The following is a 24,456-nucleotide window of genomic DNA, read 5'->3' as shown; positions in this document are numbered from 1 at the left end:
GTTTAGCCAGAATGTATTTCAGTGCAGGATATGCTGCCCAATTAGAAAAGATATCATGCATTTTTCTGATTTTCTGGGACTATCATCCTAGCAAGTTTCCTAAATCAAATGTCCCACTTTCCCCTCCATTAGCACATTTTTCTCCAGCCTATTTTACCTTGTTTTCCTGCCCTTTCAATACCACTTAGCCACTTAATTCCTCATCCATCACAAAAACTGAGATCACTCTGTGCTGTGCAAGGTGTCTCTCATTATGTTCCCTTTCCCCCTCCCTCTCACACATCCCAATCCCCCCGAGCAGACTCCAACAGCCTGGCTCTGTAACTCCAGGCTTGGAAACCAACACCTCTAATTCTGCCTCAAATCATCTTAATCCCCCCCAGTTCCCAATTTGTGTGTCATAATCCTCTCCATCAAATCCTCCACCAAGGCTCCTCAGGTACTCAGCAACAAAATAACTTTGATTTGCAGTCATGTTTGCCTCAGGTGGGAACTCCAGCCTTCACCTAAAGCTGTCTGTGAGGGAAATGCCACAGCTCCAACTCTGGCCCGGACCAGCTGCATTTGAAGGACTACAGCCCTCGGTAAGAAAACACACATTTCCTTTTTTCAGCCTTTTTTTTTAATCTTTCCATTTATCTCCTTAATTTTGGCATTATAAAAAGCACTCTAGTGCTCAAGGCATCTTAGTTCACTTCAAGCACCTGTATCACATAGAGCAGTCTACAGATACAACAGAGAGACAAAATCCCAACCCTCCTTGGCCATATCCTTCTTCATGAGTGAGAGATCTGCCATAGGGAGGAGAAGAAACCCCTCCAATGGTGTTCCCCTTTCTCATCTAGCTGCTTAACACCTAGCAAAAAAGCATTTAATGCTTTATGTGTGACAGCAAGGGTCAGATGTGGGAAAAACAAGGGAAATTTGGAAAGTCATCTTTCACTCAGCTGGCTTTTAGGGCTGTTCACTCCGGTTTGGGTCCATCCCTCGCCACCACAAGAACTCAAAGAGCACCAGGACCTGCACCCAAGGTCTTTATTGCTGAGGTCTTTTTCTGCAGTTTTATCTGAAATGCCACAACCATCAACTTTAACATTATATCCAACACCCCGGGCCAAGACAGAGCTAAAACCTTGCAGAATCAAGAGCTAAAAGAACTCTTCTCTCTCCTGCTTGCCTTAATAAGGAAACACCCACTTTCTAACCAGAAACATTGCTTTTAATCAGAGCATCTCTCCCAAATTAAGATTATGGATTTACTTATTCTTTACCCCTGAACAGTGTTTGAACATCCTGCTGCTGGGGGTCCGAAAAGTTAAATCCCAGGCAAGGAGTGCCAGTTAAAATAAATGTTAAAAACCAAATGAAGATGAAGAGCATTAATAACTGCAACCACCCAGAACACACCAACCAGCTCGAAAGACTTAAATGTCACAAATCAATACATATCACTAAAAAAAAAAAAAAAAGATCTTATTTCTTAAAGAGAAAATGTAGACCCAGGGAGGAAAGGCTGACTGTTTACATACCTGTTTTCAAAATAATTTCAATTCTTTTCAGACACTAGGGAAAGCTGGAGTTGGAGGAGAGGGAAATCAAGTAAATATAAACCTGCTGGAGGCTCCAGAGACATAACACAGCACTTCACGACAAGGGAATCTTACTGTTATCTCTTTTATTAAGAGGGAGTTAATGTTTCATTTGTTTGAAAGCAAATGACAGCTGCTCTAGGATCACTGGAGTTCACAATACCTTGCTGCTGTTACTACATTTTGATTAAAGTTTGTCACTTTAGGTGTGTCTCAATGATAATGCTCTACGTCAAGATTCTCTTCCCTGTCACAAATATTGCAGATGGCTTATTTCCCATTTATATGTTAGAGAAAAAGGTTAACCTCATCCTTTTAAATCTGTCCTGCTTGGGCACGGACATTTTCTGTTTGTTTTACATATCTAAGCACAAAAATCTGGAGATAATGCTGCATTTTTTATAAAAATCAGGTTCCTCTGAGTCTGAAAGTGGTTACCTTAAAAAGATGTATTATGTCTACAATCTTGCTAATATCACCTTCTTACACAGCCTGGCTGTACAACCTGGCTTCAGATGGGCAGCCCTCACAGGATCTTGAATTTAAGCTACAAGTATTATCACTTCTGTCATATTTGCTATAAATAAAATGGAACAATGTCAAAAGATGCTACTCAGCATGCAGAGGCAGGGATGGAATTTTGAAGGAGCTCTACAAAATTTGCAGCAAAGCCTGCATTAAAAAAAAAGAATGTAGGTTTTATATAGTGAGGATATTTAAGTGCAGAATTGAGAATTAAAAAACAAACAAACAACCCCACTAAACGGTGTTCTAAGAAAAAACTGTTAAAATGTTCAAAAATTAACAGAGAGAGGCTTTTTCATCTGTTTATGGCCCTGAAGATAAAAAGCTCTAGAGAAAAATTAAAACAAGTCCTAAAGCCATTACAGTTCCATTTTAATAATGAATTTCTCTACACTGACTTGTGCATGCATTATTTGTTGTAGTTATTGCTTGCTTTCTGTATTAGCTTAGGCTGCAAGCTCGACTGCATAAATGTTAACACTCCTAGCAGTTAAAAAGCTTTAATTCAGCATCCATCTATGATATTTATGTTCTCTCTACTCAATCAGTTTCCCAAATTTTAGTTGTAGTTGAATAAAAATGGAAATAAATCTCCCTCTCAATCAAACATTTAAAATGGTATTTAAAAAAATTACAGCCTGGTTCAAAAGGCAGTCCTAGGGCAGGATTTAAAAAAATGTTTATTCAGAGACATTCCCTGTTTTCATGTAAGTGGGAAATTTGTCACCAGCTTCAGCCAGAGCAAATACAGAAGTGTATTCAAGGTCGGCAATGGGTTACAGCTGCCCAAGGACTGAGCTGAAAAGGAAGGCTGTGACAGGGGACATCCCAAATGGCCCAGCCCACTTTGACAGGGATTTGCACCAATGCTTTTGGATGACATTCAAGCCATTCTAAAACCCTTGCCACTAAAATAAGCATCCACATGTGGTACTGGGACCCTCAGACACCTCTCCACCAAGGCAGGAATGTCTTGCTGGTAAATCCCAGCAGCTCAAGGCCACATCCCTGTATCTGCACAGAGCATGAGCTGCCTCACTGGGTGATGCCTCAGGTTTTAGCTTTTCTACTTTTCAGATTCTGTGCTGCTTTAGTGTGTGGGTCTGGGCTTCATATCAGGGGATGGTGAGCTCTCTTCACAGAGTAGGGAGACAAAACAATTCCTTCTCCAGCTGGGGACCAAGGACAAATGATCAAATCTCAGGCCCAAGAGCACAAACAAAGGTGGACTGAAGAGAAAAAAACAAGCAGGATGTGACTGCGTAATCTAAAGCTATATTTGGACAATTAACTCCAACATGCAAATGGACCAGAACTTATAAAAGTGGGAGACCCCCTGACTAGTCATCCATTTTGTGACCACTTTGGTTCATTTTGGGTGTAGCCCTGGCTGGGCTCTTGTGCTGCCCAAGGTGGATCCATTGAGGCCTTTTAATAAATCCCTACTTTATTCTTTAACTTTGTTTAATGTCTGTTCCAGATCAGCCTTCACAAGGCACCAGGAAACAAGCTTCTGAATGAATCTTTAGTTAAAACAATCCTTTTGAGACAGACTACAGCCACTTACCTCATCCACATTCTCAAAGGCATTGATGATGTCATATGGTAAACAGGACAGCAGATCAATCACAAACCACGTCTTCAGGTAGTTCATCCTTATGAGCTTGGGATCAGATATAACCTCTCCCCCAGGGCCAACAAAGGTGGTGTGAAAGTTCAAAACAATGTCAACCAGAAAAATAACGTCCACAACGCTGTCCAGCACCAGCCAGGCAATGTTGTTCTGCTTTGTCTTGAAGGACACGTTATATGGAACCATGATTGCTGTGTAGAAGGTTAGAATTAGGATGACCCAGTCCCAGGTGGTCTTAAAAGCACAATAGTGGAGTATAATGTGTGGTGGAGTCTTTGGAGCTTCTTGCTTGTACTGAGGAAGAATATCAGATCCCAGCTGGAGAACCTGTAAGAGGCAGAGAGGCAAATGTGACTGTTTTCAGTGAACAGAATCCAGTGGGGGGTCTTACAGACTTCTGTGAGGAGCAGCAGAGACAGGACTGTGCTCATTGGGCATTGCAACCCACAGTTTCTAAATAATCTGATTTATTTAGGATGTGTGGAGGCAGCTATCACTCAATGAATGGGAGCAGCATGGCACCTGAGGATATTCCTGCAAAAAGGAAGGTCTTTGCAGATGGACTGATGGGAAACCATGCCAACAGCAAGGGAACAGAGGCTCCACACAGAGGTTTTGGGTACTGCCACACCAGCAGATGCTTTGCAGTTATGAACATAAAATCATAGAATGGTTTAGGTTGGAAGAGACCTAAAAGATGATCTATCTTCAACCCTCCTGCCATGGGCAGGGAATCTTCCACTAGATCAGGCTGTTCCAAGCCCTATACAACCTGGCCTTGAACACTTTTAGGGATGGGGCAGCCACAGCTTCTCTGGCAACCTGTTCCTATGCCTCACCACCCTCAGAAAAAGGAGTTTCTTCCTAACACATAATCTAAACATGAACACTCATTCAGATTTATATTAGTTACAAGACTAATTCTTTGTGCCTAAACTCTTTTTTCAGTCCCTGCTGGGCCAGAGCAACACCCTATCAAAGGTGAAACAGACCTGAGCCTTGCTGGCTCACCTCCTAAAATGAGGCATCATGTGCACAAGCTCTGCCTAAAACCCTGCCAATATCACACTTCCTTCATATTTTCTTCAAAAAGTTGTTGTTCCCACAAGCTCAATATGACTAGTGTGTTCTCCTTTATTTCCTGTAATTATTTCTCATTTTTTCTGCATGGGACTATAATCTCCTGCATGCTCACTGCTGTAAAATTGTGGAACTGGAAACACTGCAAAATCCAAGCCAAATTCACTTAAGGCATTCCCAGCTAATCTAATTACCTCTTATCTCAGTCCAACACAAGAAACAAAAGCACAAAGGAATGCACACGTGGCAATTTATTGCACTGAGAACTGAAAGATCCATTTGGGGATCCATCTGGGGATCTGAAGTCTGTATGGGATAAAATAAGTAATTACAGCAACTTTAAAACTCATTTCAGCCCTACACCTGCCCCATACTGGGTGATGCACCATATTTCCAGGATTGAAAACAGCAGCCTCAGATATGTAAAATTGATCAAACACAGGATCCTTCCTCAGTGGAGAGGAGTAAATGGCTCTGAATAAACTGTATAATAGCTAAGAATATGAATTCAAGCACCACAGATAGGGATTCTCCAGTAATTATTTTCAGTCTTGTCTTTTAGATGTTTTAAAGAGAAAGCTGTTACTGAGATCAGACAGTAAAAGTCTAGCTCTGCTAAAAATCTGTTCTCCAGCAAACACCAAGGGACAACTACAGCTGCCTCCCTCATTCTGTGATGGGGGCTCTGGCTTCCCAAGATGTCAAATCTGGGCCAGTGTCAGGCTGAAGGGATGCAAACCTGCTCCTGCCATCCTGATCCCACCCTCCCTAAGCCCACATTCAGCAATCAGGATCTGCAGGGAAAGTCAGCGGAACTGACACAAAGAAAAACTAACTTGTTACATTAATTAGCCATTTCTTTTCTACAGGGTCAGCAGAATTGCACAGATTTATCCCACAAAAGCACTGGATTCACTACACAGGCAGCAGTGCGAGAGCAGCAGAGACCTCCAGGAGCCCGTGGCTGCTCCCTTTGCCAGCAGCCTCATGTCACACCAGCCCCAGTGTAACACAAAGCCCTCTGTGGAGTGGTGTGGTCCCAGAGGCACTTGTCAGAGACAAGCACAGATGCCAAACTCCTGGAGAGACCCATAAAACATCAAAATCCAGGTGTCCAGGACAGACTCACTGTCAGCACTTCTATAACCGCCGCAGCACACTGAACTTTTTGGTGGATCCACGGGGCTTTCCCTGGAATTAAAGCAGCAATCTACACAATCATTTTCTCACAGCTGCCTTGCGAAAATTTCTTTCAAAGCAAAAATTTCCACCTGCACTTAACACACCATTTTGGCTTTGCCTCATAATTTGGTTGTTATCTCCAGATATCTCTTTGGACACATCAGTGTCCAACACTTCACTGATAAATCAGCACTGGGACTTCTTTCCCTGGTTTCTTCAGGCCTGTTTGTTCCTTGCCTTGTTCACTGGGGCAGGAGCTGGAAATGTCCTCACTAGAGCTGGAAAAATAAACAACTTAGGGCTCAAGCAGAATGCAATTAACATATGCTTGATAGTTCCCTGTGCCTCTGGTGGTGGAGTGCTTGGGAGCTCCCACGATACTGTAAAAGCATAATTATTATTCTTAACATAATCTCATGCTGAGTTTGACATGGTGAGTGGGTGGCAAGTGGCTGTGGAGACCACTGAACAATAATGATTATTTCTTTCATGCTGCATGGATTTTTAATCACCAAAGAATACACAATATCTTGTTAGTCAGCTGCATTCACCACAGACTGTCTCAATTATTCCTGTGTACAGCTAATAAAAATGACTGGTAGCTGTTAAGTCTGATAAGGTGAGCAGCACATTCTGCAAGGGATGAGCTATCAAGATAATGCTCCTCCTCAGAGACAGAAATACGGAAATACAATGGTGCAACCCCCCTCAGTCTGCCTTCCTCACAGCACTGTGCCTACAGTGCACTTTCCAGCCATAAACTACTTTTAAGAGAGGAATTTGCACACTCTCCAAGCAACTACTCCTGAGTACAACCTCATCCCAGCTATTCCTGAGCACACCTACTCCCTTACCTGAGGTTTTGCTGCTGCCTGATCTAAATCTCCCTTGCCATTTTTTTGTTTTCCTCCAGCTATAGTGGTCCTGGTGAACAATTTCCTCCCTCATTCTGTGCTGCTTTAGACTCCTTTGAATATTGTTACCATATCTTCTCCAGTCTTCACTTCTTTCTCCAGACTAAACCAAGAATGGCTGTAACTGGATTTACAGGACACTGAAACGTCATGAATTTGAGAAGAATGAGGTGTCAGCAATCCAGCATTTATCCAAGCTATTGGTATGGGATCACTCAAGGCAAAATGCCACACTGCCAACACCTGAAAACTGTGGGTTTCCATTCTGATAATTTGAGATTTTTATTATCAATATTATCAAAGCTCACTAAAACCAGAAAGGTAATGAAAACAAAAAATAAACAAAAAATCAAACATTTAAAGCTGCTATCAGTTCTACCTCAAGGAGAACCTCAAGTAAGGGAGTAGATGTGCTCAGGAACAGCTGGGATGAGGTTGTACTCAGGAGTAGTTGCTTGGAGAGTGTGCAAATTCCTCTCTTAAAAGTAGTTTATGGCTGGAAAGTGCACTGTAGGCACAGTGCTGTGAGGAAGGCAGACTGAGGGGGGTTGCACCATTGTATTTCCGTATTTCTGTCTCTGAGGAGGAGCATTATCTTGATAGCTCATCCCTTGCAGAATGTGCTGCTCACCTTATCAGACTTAACAGCTACCAGTCATTTTTATTAGCTGTACACAGGAATAATTGAGACAGTCTGTGGTGAATGCAGCTGACTAACAAGATATTGTGTATTCTTTGGTGATTTAAAATTAGAAATCTATGCAGCATGAAAGAAATAATCATTATAGTTCAGTGGCCTCCACAGCCACTTGCCAGGGTAAGTTCTCTGGCACAAGGGCTGTCTTTTTTCAGTAGCTCATATATTTTGACTCTGTATTTTTGACCAATTTATTTTTCATTACCAGTGGATGCGAAGATGAAAGCAATGTTTCTGTTTCAGAAGTTAACCTGAAGGTATTCACTTGTTGAACCACCTGCACTCCTAAGGAGATATTTGCAACCTGCCAAAGAGTTCGTTTCATCAGTTCTGAAGACAAAAGTGATGAGGGAAATATTGTAGGAGTGGTGTTGCAGGAAAGTCATATATCAGACCATGGGGGCCCAGACTGGGATGCTTCCAAAGAGGTTTCTCAAACAATCCCATTTTTCTGGGAGAGGGACTCAAGGACATCGATCCTGGTTCCATGCTCCAGCACAGTAGAGAAGCACACCGTGCACCCCAAGTTAAGGAATTAACAGGAAGCTGAGGACTGTGTGCACAGAAATAGTGTTATTTAAGTAGAAGTGTTCTTATGACCTGTCCTAAGCACCTGAGCTTTCCACGTGGTACTGCTTTCCGACGAGCAACGGCGAGGCTGAAAACATCAGAGTCGGGAAATATTTTCCTCTAAGAATTTCCTTTCCCCGTGGGAATTAGGGTGGGTTTTCTTCCCCCCACCTCCCCAGGAAGGGAGCAGGCTGGTGTCCACCCCACTTACTTCGGCCAGGCGGGAGTGCTTGTGCACCACCTCAGCCTTGTTCATCGGCGTCAGCTGCTGCAGGACGCTGCGGCTGTTGGTCAGCGCCCGCGTCAGCCGGGCAAACTTGGTCCAGCCTGCAGGGAAACAAGGGAACCGTGTCAGAAATCACATCAGCGCTACCCAGGCCTCATGCAGTGCTAGTAAAGCTCCTTTCTGCTCAGCGATATTCAGTCTCAGAGCTGAATGGTTTCTCTAAATTGCCGCACAGAGCAGCTTCAGGCTCCGGGCTTAAAGACCTTGCGAAAGGGAAAATACTGTTCCTTCAAGGCAACACAGGTAAACGTGAAAGGAATCAAAACATTCTTTCTTCTGCCTTCTGGAGACATTGTGTTAGAGGGATGACGTCCTGTTTTCAGCCTTCTGGGGACATTCTCTGCTGCTGAAATCTAATTCTAAGCCACTGAAGTTCATGCAAAAGCTTCCCAAGCCTGCAAATCCTGCTGAAGGAAAATCCTTCCCAGGTACAGAAAGGCTCCTGCTGATTCAGGACCACTGGAGCAGCCCCAGAAGTCTGATCCTGAAGTCTTTATGGTTTTTGCCCCAGCTAAAATTCAGGGACAAAAAATAAACTGGGGAAAAAAAAAAAAAAAAAAAAAAAAAAAAAAAAAAAAAAAAAAAAAAAAAAAAAAACAAAACCAAAAAAAAAAAACTGCACCACCAGCAATGCTTCAAACTAAAAAGAAAAAATATCATTAAGCATTTAAAGTCAGATTAAGAACTTGATTTCAAATGGCATTAAGAAATAAATTCAGCTATTATACTAATGATAAACATCTGCTTTAATTGTAGCCTGGGACCCACACAGTGAGCTGCCCCTGAGGAACGTTTTCCTGCAGCACCCGGCAAGCAGCAGTGTGTTACTGACAGCAGCACCAGCCCAGGGACATGTCAGCAAGTCACTCCTGCTGGAAAAACAGCCCAGTGTTTGTGATGGTGTGGATGCATCAGTGGATGGAGTAGATGGGTGCAGCAAAGAAAACACCAGGATTTTCAGCAGTGTAGCAGGAAAATTCAAAATCCAAGTATCTTTAGGAAGGAAACATATTCCCAAGGACACAGAAGGAGATGCTGAACATTCAGTTTAACCAGGTGTAATGTCATTGTTTTATCAGAGAGTTGTGGATAAAATATCAGACAAGTTACAGACAGGAAAGGGGTTCAGGAGAAGGTTTAACTTTCATTTAATTTGAATGCTGAGTAGGTGAAAATTTGGGAAAAAATATTAACATCTGAGAAAGGAAACATTGTATTTCTACGTTAGAATAATCACAGAATCACAGAATGGTTTGGGTTGGAAGGGACCTTAAAGACCATCTCATTCCAACCTCCTGCCATAGACAGGGACAACTTCCACCAGACCAGGTTGCTCCAAGCCCACTCCAACCCAGCCCTGAACATTTCCAGGGGTGAGGCAGCCACAGCTGCTCTGGGCAACCTGTGCCAGTGCTAGGCTTGTTTTTAAATGCCTTCTGCTGATAGGAGTCAGGGACTTGGAGTGTTAAGGGAAGCCCTGAGGGAGACGAAATAACAAGCAGGGAACAGAAAAGACAGTAAAACTTCAAGAAAAAATGATGTACAAACTTGGCTTTGCCATTTACGACACACATATCGCATTCACACAAATGTAAATCCATTGTTCATCACTGAACAATCAGAACAGCTTAAAATATCATGACACACCACCAGCACTGCACAAACATTTGTGTCTGGCTATTTATACATGACCTCAAAAATGCACATAAAAAATTCACTGGGAAAAGGTAAAAAATAGAAGCATTTTATTAACTTTTGAAATGTAAACTTTAAATGTGAGCTGTGGATGTGTCTCATGCTTCTGGAGCTTACAGGGATATTCAATTAGGAATATGCACTTTCTCTATTTAACAAGGTCAAGGCAGACTACAGTGATCTGTGAACTACTAATTTCTATTAAAAAAATCCTTGCACTTTTCCTAATTGTCTATAAAACTGCAGGAAGGAGACAGCTTTAAGACATAAGTCAGAACTGCTCTTTATTTTTCTAAACCAGCAATTTCAAAGAGCAAGTGAGCCTGGTAACAGCATTGTGACAGCTCTGCCCCAGCATTTCTAGTAATTGCTGGAGGCCACATTGCACGCAGGTGATTTATTTTGGGTCACTGCAAACACACAGCAAGAAGCAGGGAAAAAGAGCAGCTCTCCTCCAGGAAGGTGTTCACTCACTTCCAGTCCTGGGCAGGTACTCACACACTCATGTACTCTGTCATCATCCTCTTTTCCTGGAAAAATATTTCCCTGTGGTCCAGAAGGACTAACATGGACTAGTCCCCAACCTTTATTTTGTCATCCTGCTTCACAGCTGATACGAGAGTGATGGAAAGTGCTCAGAAAAAACAAAACCACCACAGACAAACTGCTGGGTACAGCCCAAATCACCCACATTTGTCACATCCCAGTGTCGTCAGCTACTCCAGCTTCTGACAGGGACATGGGGATGTCCAGCAGAGAGGTAAAAGCCCTGTACCTAAGGAGATACAACCCCATGGACAGTACATGCTGGGAAGTGGTTTGGCAGAAAATGGTGTGGGGATTCCCAGAGGACCGAGCTGAACCTGTCCATGGTGGAAATCCCTGGCTGAGTGAGACACAGAACTGCCAGCAGGGCCAGGAGGCTGATCCCTCCCATCCCCTCCTCACTGCTCAGCCCAGTTCCTGCAGTGAGGAGGATGTGGAGAAGAGTCAGAGGCTGGCAATGACAGGAGAGGGCTTCATGCACTCTCTAGAAATCCTCTGTCATGGTGCTTTGCAGGCTGAGAGATCCCTCTCATACAAATACGGGGTTTAAAATGCCTCTCTTATAAAAGCAGAACTGGTAAGAAATCCCTTGTCACTGTTTCAGGAAAGAAAAGCATCTGTCCTGCATTAACCACAAATGCAGAATTCCTGGGGAAGTTAGGGAAGATGGAGCAGTAAACTGCACACCAGACAACAGCAACCCTTTTGCTGTGAAAATAAAAAGAAAGGAAAAACTACAATTTTTTTTCAAATCCTTCTTTACCACCACATGGGATCATCAATGTCATGTGAAAGAAAGAAGACACACATTTTAGCATTCAAAGTTACCACTCTGCTCATCTGCTGTGACCTCTTTTTTTCACAGGACAAACCATTTCATCGTGTCCTTTCTCCACCAAGACCAAAGTTTGCTTTGTGCCAGAGCAGATCTTCTGCAAAACCCTTCCAGCCTCATTTAGAGACTTCACATTTTCACATTTCTTTCAGCCCTGTGAAGCCCATGATTCTGGACACTGGAAGAACAGAATACACTAACATGACTTTTTTCTCCAATTCAGCACCAACTCCAGCATTATTTTACCTGCTCCAATCTACCCATCTGCAATAGTGTGAAAAAAGTACCAGGTTCTTTTGTTTCCTATTTACAACCCAAGAGAATTAAAAACACATCAACAGCAAGATGCTGGGTTATGAGTGGGAAGGTGAAAATGCATACAGGCTGCCTTGTGTCTGAAATAATCTGCACAGGGTACATTTCTCTCTTTCTTGACCTTGTTGTAGACTAGACAAGTTAAGAATTATATTTAAAACCAATGTGTATGTTTAAATAGACCAGGGAAAATGTGCATAGCTGCCTACTGCTGTCAATGTTTCTTCAAACGATTCTCTCCTTTCTTTTCCTCTTTAGACAGACACTTGAAAAGAATGATAATTTTATCCCAAGTATTAGTGACCGCCTGTCCTCACAGATATTTTCAGTCTGGAAGGAGTAAAGGAGATGCACAAATAGCAGGTGCAAGAGGGGCAGAAACAAAAATGTACTTATGAGAAAATGCAACACTTTTGATCCTCGCTTCAGCTCAGCTGGATTGCATCTTTCTTCCACAGCACTGCCTGAAAAGTAGCACCCTGAACTTGCACCACTGCACTCACATTCTTGGGGAAAAAAAGCATCATCATCATCATCAGATCACACACCAAATCAGGCCAGGAGCTGCTTCTCCTTACAAGCAGTTAAACTAGGTGTTCCACACAAAGATGTGAACCAGCTCGAAAGGAAAATTCTGGAACAGCCTATAAATAAAATGATTGTTTCCCCTGGTTCTCTTTAATTACTTTCTTATCCAGGGACAAAATAAGAAGCATTTGTTCCCCTGCTTTAAAAAAAAAAAACCCTCATGATCTGCATTCATTCTCAGGATCCAAAACAATGATCTCTTAAACAGGAACCTAGCAAAATATTTGCCTGTTTCTATCCATTATTCAAAGTAAAATTACTGCATTCTCAGTAAACTGGGGGTTTAACAGTTACAAGAACAGGACACGAAGAAGGCAAACATGCTGATAGACATGGGCTAAACAACTCTCTGCCTTGGCCCAGCTGTAATGCTGCCCTTCCAAGCTGGCAACTTCCTTCTTCCTCCATGCATTTTACACACAATTAAATATTTTACATCCACTATTCTCTATGCTTCTTGCCCTAAACCAGACTGCCAATTTGACAGCCCTCTGACTGTGGGTCTGAGACAGAGATGACTTTGTGGTGTCCTTCACACAACAGCTGAGCCAGAGGTTTCTCTGAAGAGAAATAAAAACAGGATTACCAAATTAATTTTTAAAAAAGGTATTTTTTCTAAACCTCAGATGCTGTGACAGTGACTGAAGTTGTTGATGCTGCGACAGGATGCCTGGGGGAGTGCAGGAGCATGGGGGGGAGGTAGGGAATAGTCAGGTAAAGCAAACAGAGCACCCAAACACCTCCTCAGAGGAGGAAAAGCTTTCCAGAAGGGTCTGAGAAGCTCATTTAGCCACTCAGTGGTTTATGAATGTATAGATTCATACACCACTACAGAAGCTTCATGGTGCCTGAGGGGAAAATGGCATTTCAGGGTTAGAACTCAATCCTTTTGTCCTCCACCACAAGAAAGTCCAAACTATCCCACTCACGACAGCACTGCCTTTCCATCAGCTCCTCCTCCAACAACACCAGTGTTATGCCCACACATCTTTCTCCCTGAGATCCCAAATCCATCATTCTGTTTTACACTGGAGAGCTGGGATGGGCACATCTGTGCAGCATCTCTGGGATGGGCACAGCTCTGCGGCAGCTGCTCTGCACAAACCTCCCTCCACTCCCTTGCTGCTTTCTCCCTTTCCAGACTCTTTTAGAGACTTCACATTTCTGCCAGCTGCACCCTTGCACTGCCACAGGGATCCTTCTCTGCCCTTCTGGTCACCAGCCTGGTCCCAAAAAACACACCCTGCAGATGGGTCCAGCACACTAACAGCCCCCGGCAGCTCCCGCGCTGCTCCTCATCCCTGCTGCCAGGGAGAAACGCCAGCCAGGTCCAAGGTGTTGATGCAGTGTATGGCAGAGCATAAAAAAACCAAAAAACAGTAAAATCTGTCCAAAGAAAGTGCAGCAAGGGAGGCTTCCCCGAGCAGAAGTGATGCTGGAATGGATGAGACAGAATCATTGAATGGTTTAGGTTGGAAAAGACATCTGAGACTCTTTCCTGAAGGTTATGTGGAGGCAAGACCTTGGAATAAGAAGGATTTACAAGCTCACAAAGCTCATGAAACAGAAAATATTTTCAAATATAACTAAATGCAAGTGATAAAACCTTTAGAACTCTCACCATAATTTAATTAAGAGTTGAAAATTTGCAGTCTCTCTGACTGGGTTTGTGTACAGTTCCAAATGCAGATCTAACCACCTAGCTAGCAGCCACATTGAAAAAAACACATTTAGTTCATAAACTACATCATGTTATTTTAAAGCTAAATTCATACATCAGAGTTTATGAAGAGTTTGAAATCTCAAGGTGAAATGTTAATGTCCTTTATGGTGCACTTGCTCTGAAAAACCTCAACATGACTAGCTCCCCCTAATAAAGCATTAATGTAGCTCTACTGGGTTGCAATTAACCTTTTTGTCAGGGTTTGTCTGGTCTTAAATAATGATGACTTTTAAATCAGTATAACAGGGAATTATCCCCTACCTCAGATTACAGGGAATACACTTGGGTTAAGAATTATATTCTGTGTGAAAAAACAATTGTAGAGGGCAATTCCAGCAGTGCTTGTGTTGATTCCTGCAGGAGCACAGGGAACAGATCCCAGCCATGGAAAGATTGTTCTGATGTCATTGTGAAGCACAAAACAGTTAACATGCAGAATGCTTAAATAATACATAATTTATGACTTACCCACAAGAGCAAAGAGACAGCACTGCTCAGAGTTAGGAAGTGTGGAATTCAATTGGTAGCACAGATCATCCTTTGGCATAAATAGTTAGCATGTATAAATCCAAACTGTTTCTAGACTCTCAAGCAGTAAAATCATGTCAATGGCTGCCTGTTTGCTCTTTACTGCAGGCAAAGTATGTCTGAAGGAGTTCACTGTCTCTTTGAAAAACTTGATAATCCCAGTACTGGGTCTTTAGAGACAGAGGGGAATAAACAAGATTCCTGAATATACAGATAAATAGTCAAACAATGTTCAGTCATTCCCATTGTGCAGTAAAAAGTATTTCTGGACTTAGAGTCTATTAAAATGAAATTCAAAATATTGGGATAAATTTCTGGAATTGAAACTCTGTGTGTTCCACTGTCTGAAAATGCACTGCACTCCTGGGCTAACTTTTACATCCAACCTCCCTTCCTGCTCAGTGTTGTCTTCCCAGTTACCATCCACCCACTGCAACTGCTGGGGAGCTCAGTATGGATGAAGAACTAATGGGTAGTCTTGGGCATATCATTTTACCTCTCTGAGCTTCAGCTTCTCCTCCTCAAAATGAAGATAATGCTAATTACCTAATTTGCAAGTCATTTTGAGATCTACTGATAAGGAGAGCTAAGATTTATCCAACTCTAGACTGCACTAGGCATACATTTTAAAATTACAAAATATTTTTTAATTTAATTCTCAAATAGCCTTAAATGTACAGTGCCCAACTTCTTACATTTCACTTTTCTGCAAATAAGGCTAAACTTTATACACAAACACAGGGCCACTGGGGAATTACTTCCCATAAGTGTACAAAAACAGGTGCAATTTTTGGGGAAGAAGAAGGGGGAAAAATACTAATTCCAGTAAATATCAGTTAACTGGCTTTAGGAGTTGGTCAGATAGCAAAGTGTTCATCACATCACCTCATCCTGGCTCTGCATTTGAATCACCCCAGAGACACAGAGTGGCCAAAGCCTCTTGCACAGCAATCTTCACCAAATTGACCCTTGTGTGACACTCTCAAAAAGATATTGAGACCACACAGTTCAGTAAATTACAGGTTAAATGGGTGAAGAATGTATTACTTGGTAAGTATCAAACAAGGAACAGTGGAAAATAGTAAAAATTTATTACTGGGATCCTTCCAGACACCAGTGGCCAGGCATCCTATTCAGTGCTTATCTCCAGGGTATGAAAGTCCTTATAAAATGACTGATACAAGTGTCAAATGACAGGAGGATTAGGGGAATGTTAAAAGCACTGAGGACAGTCCAACAGAATGATGTGCTTGATGCCTGGACATGTGCCATTAAAACACATTTTAAATGTAAAACAGTCATCCAGAAAAAAGCAACGAAAATTGTAATTCCAGCACAGGAGGGGGAAATGTCCCAGGCAAGAGAAGGTCTGAAAATTATCCAAATGTCTTGGTAGATAAGCAATTCAGCATGTAATTGGTTTTGGCAAAAGTCACCTGCTCCTTGGATACATAACAGTAAAAACTGGGCTTGGAGGCTGAGCAATGAGCAATAGTGAGGAATTAGCTGGAAACCCACCCAGCCACAATAATTGCTGCAGAAACTCACTGGGGACCTGAGAGGATGAAATCCAGGACACCACAGCTTCATCCCTGCTGCTGCCAATGAGCTGGATTAAAGGGCAGCTAAAATATCCATGTATCTGCCATCACCAGAGCTCCAACTTCAGTCTAGACAAAGGTTTAAGGAGCTGAACTCATTTACTTTATCAAATGGAGGCACAGTGATGAGCTGATTATATGTGTAAATGCCTTAGTGGGACTTCCTTAATACAGTGGGAAAAAAGACATAAGAAGATGCCATGCAAGAAGCTGAAGCCAGGCTAATTTGACATTTCTTTAATGCCAAAAGCCTAATGGAGAAGCACAAAACATAGCAAGCAATGTAGTGGATGCTCAGCCTCTTCTAAACCAATACTGGATGCCTCCCTGGAGGGGATGATTTAGTTACACAAAAGTTCATGGGTTCAGCAGAGGAGCAACTTAGTGAAGTGGAATGCCCTGTGTTACACAGATCAGACTTTTAAACCCCATTTATACTTATTATTTTAGATTTGGCTAATGATGAGTGTTCAGTTTTCCACATACAGAGTGTATCCATCTACAAACAGCTTCTGCTTCAAAGATCAGCTTCCAGTTTAATTCAATCTCTCACAGGGCTAGATTTCATTTCAGTGGGATTTCATTTTCATTGCACATTAAATTTCCAGAAATTTGCAGACAGTTAATGTGCATTGATGGGTTGCTGATGGAGCACACAAAGGGCTCCAAAGGCTGTATCAGATTAAAAAAAAGAGCGCCACAAGGGGGCTAAAAAGGGTTTAAAAATAAAAAAAAAAAAAAAAAAAAAAAAAAAAAAAAACTTCATTTCTGTGAAAGAAATTAAACAACCCTGGATATGGAAATAGAAATTCCCTCTTCTTCATCATGGTGGATCTCCAGCAGCAGTAAAGCGAAAAAGGATACAGAGAGGGAAGAGGGAGTGAAAATAAGGCCTTGGAGCATCACTCCTGAGAGTGAGGAAGCAACTGTCCCTGTGACTATTCATCCTGTGCAGTGTCTGCAGAAAGTGCCAGCAGCACACCACTGAAGGCATAACAGGGATGAACAACAGGGATGCTTGTCCTGCAGAACGGGGAAAAAGCAACCTTGGAAGGCGTTCCAGGTTACTGGCAAGCTGTGCCTATCCCAAATGGATGGTTTAAAACACTACCTAAAATAGTATTTTATCGCAATATTACCTAACTGTCTAAATACTAAGAGATTCTCTCTCAGCATCATTGCACTGAGTTGTCTGCTCTTGGCACTGAAAACCCACCTGGTGTCCTGGCAAATGCCCATTCTTGGCACCCCTCCCAAACCAAAGCCCTTTCTCCCAGCCAGGAGTCCCTGGATGCTGCACTCCAGACCCAGGGGAGAATGGAGAACTGGAGGTGATCCCCTTGCTGCCTGGAAGGGAGGAAACTGCAAATCACAGCAAAAGGAAGCAGCATGAGAACAAGTGGGTCTCTATTGTGACCCTTGTTATTACAGCCACAGAAAAGTGCAATAAAAACATGTTAAGGATATCCAAATTGTAACCTGTTAAATTACTGTGATGGATTACTGTCAAGGTGATGTACTCAACAGGGTACACTGTGCTTCAGCTAAAGGTAGAAACCTTATTTTCATGCTCTAATCCCTCCACCCACTTCTTCTATTATCACCAGGATGGATACCCCCTCAAGGAAAAAAAAGGTTCCCATGTGCAACTAGTTATATATGCTTAATAACTTGCACTTATTAAAGATAAAAATGGATCAGAATTATAGGCTTAGCAAGGATTAGAAAGCCATAAGTGCATATTTCTGCAACTACTACACTTTTTATAGCCCTGTCACACTCTGAGATAGAGTTGTATCATTATATGGAGTTATATAACCATAAAGAGTTATATCACTGGAAGCATTACTGCATTGTCCCAGACAGACTTGATTATCAGAGTCTGGCTCTATCAAGTGAAAAGGGAAAAGAAAAAAAAAAAAAAAAAAAAAAAGCAACTTCAGGATCCTGCTGTGCCATTTCCTGATCCCATCTGTTAACAGCACACAGTCCTGAGTTGTAGGGGGCTCTTTAACACAACTTCGCATCCTGATTCTACGTCCCATCATTATTCACTAGAACTTCCAGATCACTACAGATGTGACAAGCCTGATGTTTCACTCCACAGAGACTCCAGACAACCAGTGAGAATCCCAGCCAATTCCAAAAATTCTAAGTTTACATAGAGGCCACACTTTTTCTTCACTGATGATAACAAAGTAAATAAAACCACTGCACAACTAGGTGAAACACCACTATTAACCAAAATTGCTGGTCTTTTATTTTTTTTCTATACTTAAACATTTTGTTCCATAGACTCTACACCACTCCTGGACTCAAATGGAGTTAACATTTTAAGTGGCCCCATTCACCCTTCTGATAGTTAGGGCCCAGAAAAATGGCTTAATTTTTTTCCTGACAAATAAACAGAAGATTATTACCACTGTGTGTCTTTGGAGGAATTGAAAGTCTTCAGATGTTTTTAAAAGGCCATTGGGTAAAGACAGAATAAAAGCTCAGCAAGCTGATAAAAGCATCCAACTGTGACCTGACAATGGTACAAACATTAAAAAAAAGATCCTTTGGGTTTTATTTGCCTAAAGAAAATACGTAATAGGATCTTTCATATGCTTGTAATGGCCTTCCACCTCTGCTGTGCACGGCCTCGAGCCAGGAGACCTGGGGATCTGGCCCTCTGCCACCACAGGTGGGACCTGCTGCTTGCTGCTGAATCCAGATAAGACAAATACTCCCATTAGCAAAGAGGAGCAGGAGAAGGAAAGGAGAGATCAGACAAGCAGAGCACAGCTCCTTAACCAGAAAATAAAGCACTGGCCCAATGACCACCAAGGGCAGCCATCACCTCCTGCCTCACCACAAATTCTCACACCTCTTCTTCCTCCACACTGCCCCCATCCACAGCTCATCAGCCACTGGCTCAGGAGCTGGGGAATTGTATTTGCAGGGACCCTCGTGGCAGGGAGGAGTGATGAATCTGACTCCATGCTCTCAGAAGGCTAATTTATTATTTTATGATACTATATTATACTAAAGAATACTAAACTATACTATGCTAAAGAATACAGAAGGGATATGTACAGAATGTTAAAAAGATAATAATGAAACTCATGACTCTCTCCAGAGTCCTGACACAGCCTGGCCCTGGTTGGCCAAAGGGTCAAAACAACTCACAGCAGTATCCAATGAAACAATCACCTGTGGGTAAACAATCTCCAAACACATTCCACATGAGCACAACACAGGAGAAGCAAATGAGATAAGAATTGTTTTCCTTTTTCTCTGAGGCTTCTCAGCTTCCTAGGAGAAAAATCCTGGGGGAAGGGATTTTTCCAGAGAATGTGAATGCCACACTGGGGCACTATAAATCCAAACCCAAACCAGTGGAGGGGCTTCTCTCTACCCTCCAGACATCCAAGCTGCCAGTGGCACCTTCACCCAGGAGGGAACACATCAACCAGGAGGCTGATCCTTCCTTCCATCATCAGTTTTGCTGCTTCTGCTGGAGTTGCTGGGGGGTTTTGACACTTTTGACTGGTTAGACACTTTTTGAAGTAATTTTCCATTTACAAGGAATGGCTTTACAGCAGTTTTGGTCACTGTTACATTGCCATACATCAGAGGTCTCCCACGCCTCACCCAGCAATAACAGATTGGAGCACAAGTAACAAGAAAACAAGCCAGTCCAATCTTCAGCCGACAGTCGACTGCCTCCACCCTCTCAGAAAAGAAGGGTTTTGATCTCTGTCACTGTATTTTATGAGAGGAAGGTGGCTTTTAAACATCCCTTTTCTCAAGTCTTGCTTACAGTCCAGTAAGTTTCAACAGCTTTCTGGTCTGCAGAAAATTCACAGCCCCCTGGGTGAGGCCGGGAAAAATTTTCATTACTTTTACTCCCTGCGGCAAGCAAAGCTGAGTCCTCCTCCCTTCTTCCTCCTCCTCCTCCTTTCAGCATTAACAGAGCAAGTGGTGAGCACACAGGTAAGCAGAGACACACCATCTGTCACAGTGTCCCAGACCTCTCTGACTCCCTCTGCTCGCACGGGGCCTGTCCCCGTGAAGTCAACTGCATTTTTTGCACTCAACAAACACATTTTTAAACCCACATCAGGAAAAGGAAAATCCCACCTCACTTTGGCAACGTGCTTTGCAGTAAGACAACTGTTTCATATGTCTGCCCTGTCTTCACAAACACAACAAGCTGCTCAACACTTTTGGGCAGATCTGCATCCTCAGCACCACTCTCTGTCCCCCAAACCTGCTGTTCCCTGGCAAGGTCTCCAGGAGATGCCAACCCCACTGCAAGCAGGTCTGGCCAACCCAACCAGGTACTTCCAGGAGTGGGGACACACAGACACTCTGCAGTGTAGATAAACCAGTGGCATGATTTAAATACCTCACAGGAGCATGATATACTGAAGCTTCACAACAAAGCAACACACCTTTGAACAGTGCAGAACGTTTTGGTATGGAGAGATTATTGCATAATGGCATCAATATTTTATTCCTGCTGAATTTTTTATCTCAAATTTACTGCTCCCATAAGTAACACACAGTAACTCATCTGCACCATAGTTACTCATGTATTATGTATTGCATGGTCCTGGCAGAATTTCTTAAGAAATATCCTTCTTTTAAAAAGGAAAAAAAAAATAGCCCTTTCAATGGCAAATCCCAGCACTCAGCAGCAGCATCTTATTGAAACCCTTTTCCACAAGACTTTAAAAATTCTCAGCTAAATTTTAACATATATGTTTACCAATCTCATCATTCAAAAAGAAAGTGGCCTGGCAGCTCCTAAGCACATTGTAATGTTATCTGCAGGGACAATGAATTATGTATCTCTCATAGCACCATGTCTGACACAAAACCACTATGATCCCAGTGCCGTGGGATCCCAGAGACCCACACAGCTGAGACACACAGGGTGATGCAACAGTGCTGTTTTCCCACCCCTGCAGTAAAGTGCTGCAAATATTTGAATATGTTTTCCTTATATCAAGGGTGCAAAAGACAAGCTTTAATTTATACAGAAGCAGAAGAAAAATCGGGTCAGTGGTTTGTGATGATGAGGTTTGTTGGAGGAAAAGATCAATGCTCTTCAATGCTCTAACCAAAGCAGATTCCTAAGTCGCCAATTCTGTGCTTTAAAGAAATGTGGGAAATGTGGCTGCACTGCCTCTGCAATGTTCTGTTTGAGTTTGGGGGGGTTTTAGAGTATGACTTTGACAGAAGTAAGGGCTCTTTAGACACAGAGCCAAACCTCTTTGGCTGCTGAGAGCAACATTTTGTGATGTCCATCATTAATACCTGGCATTTTAACTAATGGTACTCTCCAGTGCAGAGCAGCAGCACACAAGTCATGCATTTCACTGCTACTGCTCTTTCCCATAGGAACATATATTCCTGCTCTGGATGCCACATGGGTTCTGCTCCTCCTCAGCCACAAGATGGGGAGGGGAAGAGCTCAGCCTCTGGAGCACATCCCTGCTTCCCCAGGGAAGGCAGCAGGGTTTGAATATCCCAGGCTGAGAATCCAAAGGAGGCAACCTTCATCATTTCTGCATTTGAGAGCCACCTTCAGTGTGTTCTCTCTGTCCTGCTGCAGTCCAACACTTCCCAGTTCAATTCAGTCCTGCGGGAAGTGGGGCAGAGCTGGGAAAAAGGGGGGATTTGGGAGCTGGTTCCATGTGAGATACATCTTGGTTCCTCCAGAAGGCATCAAATAGGGACCCTTACATGATGATTCTTGCAAATACTGTCTTTTTCCTTGAAGAGCTCACACTATGTATTACATACACTGCAGCAAGGAGCCAGTGCCATGCCTTCAGATACCTATAAAGGCCTTTTAATTAACCAGCATTTACCCTAAAAACCTCAGATTATTTCCAGGCAGAAGAATTCCACATTATGGAGCTGAAAATGAAATAAAGAACATTTGCAGGTTGCTAGCTAAATTGTAGAGGCAATAAAGTTTATGATGGCTGAGAAGGTATTCCTATATCAGGATCTTATAATTTTATGGATAATACTCTCTAGACAAAAAGAAAAAATGTCATATTTAGTGTTAGCTAGGAGGAGAGCCTTTCATTTTGAGTCTGCCTTTATAAACTGAGTTTTCAGTTATCCAAACACTTGCAGTAAGTTCTATCTAGATATTAAGAAGCGTTTTGCATTCAAATGACACCAACTTTTTATCCTAAAGAAGATGGCTTAGAGCACACCAGCACCAAGTGACATATCAAGCCTTCTTCAAGCATGAAGGGAAAAACATAGTAAAGAATTAATCATCAGGAGGCAACTTCCAAGAGACGTGGATAATGTCCTTCTTTATGTAAGCATGCATTGTTTCACCCAAAGCCATACACATGTAAACCTGACACAAGACACGTGTTTTGTAACTAAAGCAGAGGATGGTGCTGTCAGATCCTCTGTACCTTTCCCCACCAATTTCTCCTGCAAGGCTGCAGGTCTGGCCAGGAGCTGTTCAGTGACAAGAGCATTCCAACAAAATCCTGCCCTGCAGCTGATAAGTAACAAGCACAATGCCCACTGCCATGCAGTCATTACTCCTCAGCAGTAATAAATGACTCAAGCAGGCTGTTTCACACTTCACCTCCAAGAGGGAGAATGGGAAGAAATATCAGCATCTCATCACAAGGAGCTGGAATTATTTTTTTTCCTGAAAAGGTGACACCTGTCCCATAACAGAAAGATCTCCCAAAACAGCACAGCATTCAAATGACTCAAAAACTGTAATTTTTAGAAAGGACCTGCTGTAGTGATGAAGAAGTGAATTACAAAGAAAAATGAAGGCTTGTGACTCTAGGAAAACATTGGTAGGGAATTTCCACTCATGGCGATTTATCCTTCCTTTTTTAAAAAATAATTTAGGAGAGTGGGATTGAAACTCTGACAGGTCACAAAACCTTTCCTCACTTGAAGACACAGATCACAGACATAACACATCCCTGTGACAGATCTGAGCTCAAGCATTTACTTCTATCCTTCACAAAAAAATAATAATATACTTCATGTTTACCTTTTGTTGAATCATCTTCGATCGGTTGCTTGAATAAAGTGATATCCTTAAAAGTGCACAAGAACAAAACCACTTTTTCGTGCTCATTTCTTATAGGTGCAATTTGCATGTAGAACCAAACTGGGGTTCCTGGGGCAGAGAAAAAAGCGACATTGGAATGTAGTGTAGCACAAACTACCCCCAACCCATAACATTTACACACTATTAAAACACACGTGTAGTTTAGCTGTGTATCTCAACATTTCTGCATCTTCCAGAGTTTTTAATTTTACTTCCTTCAAGGAAAACAACATATTCCCATTTTTACAGCTTCATTAATCTAACTAGATGATAAACACAGACAGAAGGCTATATAAAAATTTATTCTGAAATAAAATACATTGTTCTTCCCCTCTTGCTCTTGTTTTTTTCCCATCATGTTGCACAAACTTAGGTCTGAAATGTAGAAAGGTGAGAAAAAAACAGGTGGATGGCATCTTTAATTCCCTCTTTACATAATATGAAGCTATCAAATCCAAAAATTATGGAATATACTGTGAAGTGCTCCAAATTTTATAAGACTACAATATTTAAGAGGACCTCAGTTGGACTCTCAAATGTCCTGTCAGGACAGATTTGATTTCTTTTTTTGTGTTTCAGGTCACACCTCCACCTCCTCACTGCCCTGCCCAGTGCAGCACTCTCCCAGCACAGTTATCTCTACTTAACTTTTGAAGTGAAACCAAGTGTTTTTCAAATCCTACCACCCACCAAATAAACAGCCAAACCAGCCCTTGGTTTTGGAGTGGCCAGCTTGGCTTTTGGTAAATCCCCCCCATTTGCAGAAGGGCTCCTGCAGGTGCTCAGGAGCTGAAGCTTCCAGGCTGACACGTGGCCATCCCCTACACATGCAGGTGTACTCCACAAGGGGTGAAATCCTAGAACTCTGAAGCAATTTTCTTAGAAAACCCTGTTCCCCTGCAGGGCTGGGAATGTCAGATGCTCTCCATCCAGCAAAGCTTCCCTCCCTCCCAAACGAGCACCTACGCATGCTGCGCCATAAATGCCTTCACAGCCAGATAATTACCTCTGGGATTTGATGTGCTTTCAGCCAGTTGACAGAATGGCTTT

At 42.4% G+C, this 24,456-nt stretch overlaps 1 protein-coding gene across 1 annotated transcript in view; it reads right to left on the bottom strand.

The window, feature by feature from the left end:
- KCNH5 (potassium voltage-gated channel subfamily H member 5) overlaps positions 1-24,456 on the bottom strand; it is a 147,891-nt gene that overhangs the window by 101,241 nt on the left and 22,194 nt on the right. Inside the window, exons 4-6 of the mRNA XM_041476314.1 lie at positions 23,347-23,475; positions 8,402-8,517; positions 3,682-4,074 (exon numbers count right to left, since the gene is read on the bottom strand). Coding sequence (XP_041332248.1) covers positions 3,682-4,074; positions 8,402-8,517; positions 23,347-23,475 — 638 coding nt within the window. The remainder of the gene's footprint in view (positions 1-3,681; positions 4,075-8,401; positions 8,518-23,346; positions 23,476-24,456) is intronic.

This window comes from Pyrgilauda ruficollis, unplaced genomic scaffold, assembly GCF_017590135.1.
Source record: "Pyrgilauda ruficollis isolate IOZ18807 unplaced genomic scaffold, ASM1759013v1 scaffold38, whole genome shotgun sequence".
Classification (NCBI taxonomy): domain Eukaryota; kingdom Metazoa; phylum Chordata; class Aves; order Passeriformes; family Passeridae; genus Pyrgilauda; species Pyrgilauda ruficollis.
The sequence above is the reverse complement of the archived record's forward strand: the minus strand, read 5'-3'. Positions and strand labels throughout refer to the sequence as shown.